The 4,229-nt window shown below is 45.6% G+C and overlaps 1 protein-coding gene across 1 annotated transcript in view; it reads left to right on the top strand.

The window, feature by feature from the left end:
- Positions 1-231: 231 nt before the first annotated feature.
- Positions 232-4,229, top strand: part of T265_07923 (hypothetical protein) — a gene marked incomplete at both ends in the record, with an annotated part of 24,615 nt that continues 20,617 nt past the window's right edge. Inside the window, one exon of the mRNA XM_009173583.1 lies at positions 232-405. Within this exon, the coding sequence (XP_009171847.1) occupies positions 232-405 (174 nt within the window). The remainder of the gene's footprint in view (positions 406-4,229) is intronic.

Here is a 4,229-nt window from a genome sequence, read left to right as displayed (position 1 = left end):
ATTCTGAGTGAGACAACATCCGCACTGCCATGGGGTTTCGTCAGTTGAAAGTCACGTTTCCTCTACTTGGAGGGAAGCGACTGTCACGCCAACCTACAAAGTTAGTGACGAGCTATCGTCCGACAACCACAGGCTTATAAGCCCCACTAGCATGTCGTGAAAGGTGATCGAACCGATCGATCCCAAGCGTGATAACCTCACCACCAACAGCCTGATATCTCAAGTTCAACAATGATCACTCCCAAGCAGTTCATGGGTGCCGAACGTGCTTGTATTCATGGACAGCTTACCCAAGCCAGGGTCGAGGGACTCATATCGGGTGCCATATTTTCCAATTTCACAAAGGCATTTGATCGGTCCCACACGTCCCGCTACACCACAAACGCGAGTCCTATGGGATTCAGGGTAAAATCCTACACTGAATCAAGGCGTTCCTATCAGACAGAACGTTCTAACTGATGGTAGGCTCGATCCTTCTCCGGCGCCCGTCTCAATTGGAGTTCTTAAAGGCTCCGCTTAGGGACCGCTGCAGTTTCTTACCGTTCATTGAATATGCCAACCAAATGGACTGCTCAGGGGGCACGAGGGACGAAATCTTTACTGAGCTGCTACAAAAATGCTCCCTGGCCTTTAAACTGTGAACTACGGAATGAATCTTGTGGTACTTTACCTTTTTTCCAGAGTGGCATTGCCTCCGAGTGGACCTAATTCTCATTTTTGCCCTGTTTTAACAATGTTTAGCCAACGGTTTTCCGCCATTAACTCACGAACGCACAACTGAGGCATGGCAAATGTCTTTCAAGCTCGGAGTGCACATTTCTATTGGACAACCCTTTTTCATTTCGGACAGTTGCTGTTCGAAATATCCTTCGTGCGACGATTGTTGACGCTCGATCTAGTACCCATTCCAAAAAACTGTTAGACGCGTTTCTAAGTGAGTCCTCGCGCTGGCAAGCTTATTGTCCCACGCTGAACGCTTAAAGAGCAGTGCCACACCGTTTTCCCCTGTGCCTTTCAGATGGACGGCGGCCACTGAACGTGAACCTGTGATGTTCATGCTGTGGGGCCTGAGTTCAGTGTAAAGATGTTTTCACGACAAATTTATTGGGAAAATTTTATGCAGAAACTTTATAACTCAAAGTGTGGTGCTAAAGGTACATTAACCATAGCTACTCAAAGCGACCAGAAAAAAGGCCCCATACAGGTACTCACAATGCTGGCGTTGAAAGGGACAGGCCGGATACTCCGTAACTCTGGAATATGCAAAAAACGTCATTCTTGTTTTTGAAGACATACCATTACATTTGCTTTCGGATGAAATAAACCACATCTTTTGGAGTCTGTGCCTACAAAAATAGGAACATTCCCCTGGACATGCCACAAAATAGGCCCTTCAAAATCCATACGGGGGTCCACGAAGTTGCGGAACGTTTTACGTACCTTGAAAGTTGCATCAGTACCAACTGTGCACGAAGGTAAAGTTCTTCCACGGACTTGCAAGGCCTAGGCTGCGTTGGCATAGTTAAGACACCTGCTTCATCAAAGCAGCGTTTCCTTAGTCCGATTGTGCTTGTGTCAGACGGTGTTATAGGCTCTTTTTTATTTGTCCGTCGGTTCCGGTCTGCTTGAGTTTAGGCACTGAGACAATTGTAATTATTCAGTACCACAGCTCAAATTGTTTGACTTATGAGAATCCGTAACGATCTGGTTAAAAGCAATATTTGGCCGTTCGATGGGGACATTTATCGGAGAATATGTGGGGCAACAGAGGCTGTGATTAGAAGTTTACGATTTTGAGTGCCAAAGGTGTATTGCAGAGTCAATGTGCTGACTTAATTGCTAAGTTTGGAGCGGTGAACATATTTTGGTGGACATTACAGGAAGAAGGGAATGAGGCATATTATGAAAATTCTGCGTACTTTCAGTGCGGCTCGCCTTCAAGTTTGGAGAACGCGTGCCTGGTGAGATATTGCTCAGTGTATTCCAGGTACTCGGCGCATGTCTTCGTTGTTATTTTCCCTCCAGTTTACCTGAATGCCAAAGTTGATTGCAGAGTCAATGTGCTGACTTAATTGCTAAGTTTGGAGCGGTGAACATATTTTGGTGGACATTACAGGAAGAAGGGAATGAGGCATATTATGAAAATTCTGCGTACTTTCAGTGCGGCTCGCCTTCAAGTTTGGAGAACGCGTGCCTGGTGAGATATTGCTCAGTGTATTCCAGGTACTCGGCGCATGTCTTCGTTGTTATTTTCCCTCCAGTTTACCTGAATGTGTCTCTGGCGTTGTAGGAACCTTGGAACGATTGTATTTGGCCAGAACTCTATCTCTTCAGTGTCTAAACTTATTCCTTTCTTCAAAATATCACTTTCAATTATGCCTGGCCGTACGGCAACAACTTTCCACCCTTAGCAGCACAAACAAATTCCTCTGAGCGCCTAGGCTGTCTTGAGGAAACATCGACATAATGTTTTAGAATTGGGCGGCATTTTGTGGAAAACTTAAAGTTTATCTTAACTGCAACAGCTTTGAAAAAAATTTGTTTAAGTGTACTCAAGTTCTACTTTGGGCGTGGAATTGGTATTTTTAACGGCTGCCATTGGTCAGCGTGATCTGCTTGAGAAGACAATGCGGGATTTTCGAAAAATTTTCCACGCGTATTTTTTCGTTTTTTTGTAATTGAAAATATTCTGAGGGTGCACTGACGATAGTTTAATCAGACTTCCCTGGCCCATTCTCAAGGTGGAGCTGCGATGCCCGACGAACGCAATGCAAGCTTCCTGTATACGCAACAGGCGTCCCACCAGTCTGAGTCAAGGAATTTGCAGTAGCCACCGAGCTTGGTTATTTTCCGTGTAAGCATGCGCTATACAGGATGCCGGAAAGGTCTCATCTTTATCGGTGTAATGAGTCGTTGGTTGTTCCATTGAAAGAATTAGCGGGCTAATAAACAGAAGTGGCAGTGCAAGTGCAGTATAATGGCCAGCACTCTTGAGTTGTGGCGCAAATTCAGTGGACTGAAAGGTCGTGGGAGGGTACGCTACGCGAACGGTCGAGAAATTGTAGAGAAGTGGTGAACTACGGGTAAATAATCGGGTTAGATATTACAATGCCGGTGCTGTCGCAACCATGTCGCATTTGTATCGGCAAACGGCCCTGAGAAGGATAGTTTTGGGTCAGTTTATTAGGGTCGTCAGGTCTATGAGGATTGGCGAGCGAATCGTAACAAAACAGGACCAATATGGAACAAAATATCCTTGTTTTATAGGCGCATTGTGATTCGTGGTTGCTATTTAGACAAGAAAAGATTGGCTATATCTGGAGCGAGGGGAAATGGGTCAAAATGGCGCCAGAGCATGAGTTAGCTAGTGGCTCGAACTAGCGAGTATCCGGGCGTTGTTAAAATTTCTAACAACCGCGACACTACTCCGTTCCAAAACCGATATTCGACGTTTAGGTAGAGGTAGTAGGATTCACAACATTTGGTCGGCGTGTGCGAGTCTGGCTATATGTAAATGTGAGGGACGTGCATGAGATGAATAGTGCACAGCTAAGGTCATTGGTAGTTGGGTAGTCGTCCATGAAGCTATGTCGAAAGGGCAGAGGTGTATGCAGGCTACTCTCAAAATCGTGGCGGAAGCGTACAGGCCTTTGTAGCTAGCCCGTGTGCCCGGATGGTTAGTTGTGAGCATATGGGGAGGAAGGGCTATCATGTTTTTGAGCGTGCTGGGGCAAAAAGGGGTAAGGAAACAATGGCAATTTTTTAGACGGTTCAGAAGGTCTCATTTAGAGTGGGTAGGGAAGCTACAGGAAAAGGCGAGTTACCTGTTAGAGTCCGCGGTGAGCAACAGCATACCGGCTGGGGTTATGGATGGCCGTTTCAATGTTACGTCGTGCGCAGAAGGAAGTGGAAGCTGCGTGTGTACAGGGCAATTGGTAATTCAATGATGTAAGGACAAGAGGTTGGAGCTAGGCATGAGGTGCACGGCCGTGCCACACGTTTGGACAATTAGGTTAATGCAGCAAGGTGCAATCACCACACAAGAAAGTGGACGGAGGTTCTGCAAAATTGACTGCATCACGCGCGTCACGCTAATTGGAATTATTGTCTTCATTAACTTGCACAAGAGGCGGGATTTTTAACCCATGAAATTAATATTTTGGATTCATGGGAGGATCTCCCTTGATATATATATATATATATATATATATATTAACAAAAAGGACAAG

The sequence above is a fragment of the Opisthorchis viverrini genome (assembly GCF_000715545.1).
Source record: "Opisthorchis viverrini unplaced genomic scaffold opera_v5_198, whole genome shotgun sequence".
Lineage (NCBI taxonomy): Eukaryota > Metazoa > Platyhelminthes > Trematoda > Opisthorchiida > Opisthorchiidae > Opisthorchis > Opisthorchis viverrini.
The sequence above is the reverse complement of the archived record's forward strand: the minus strand, read 5'-3'. Positions and strand labels throughout refer to the sequence as shown.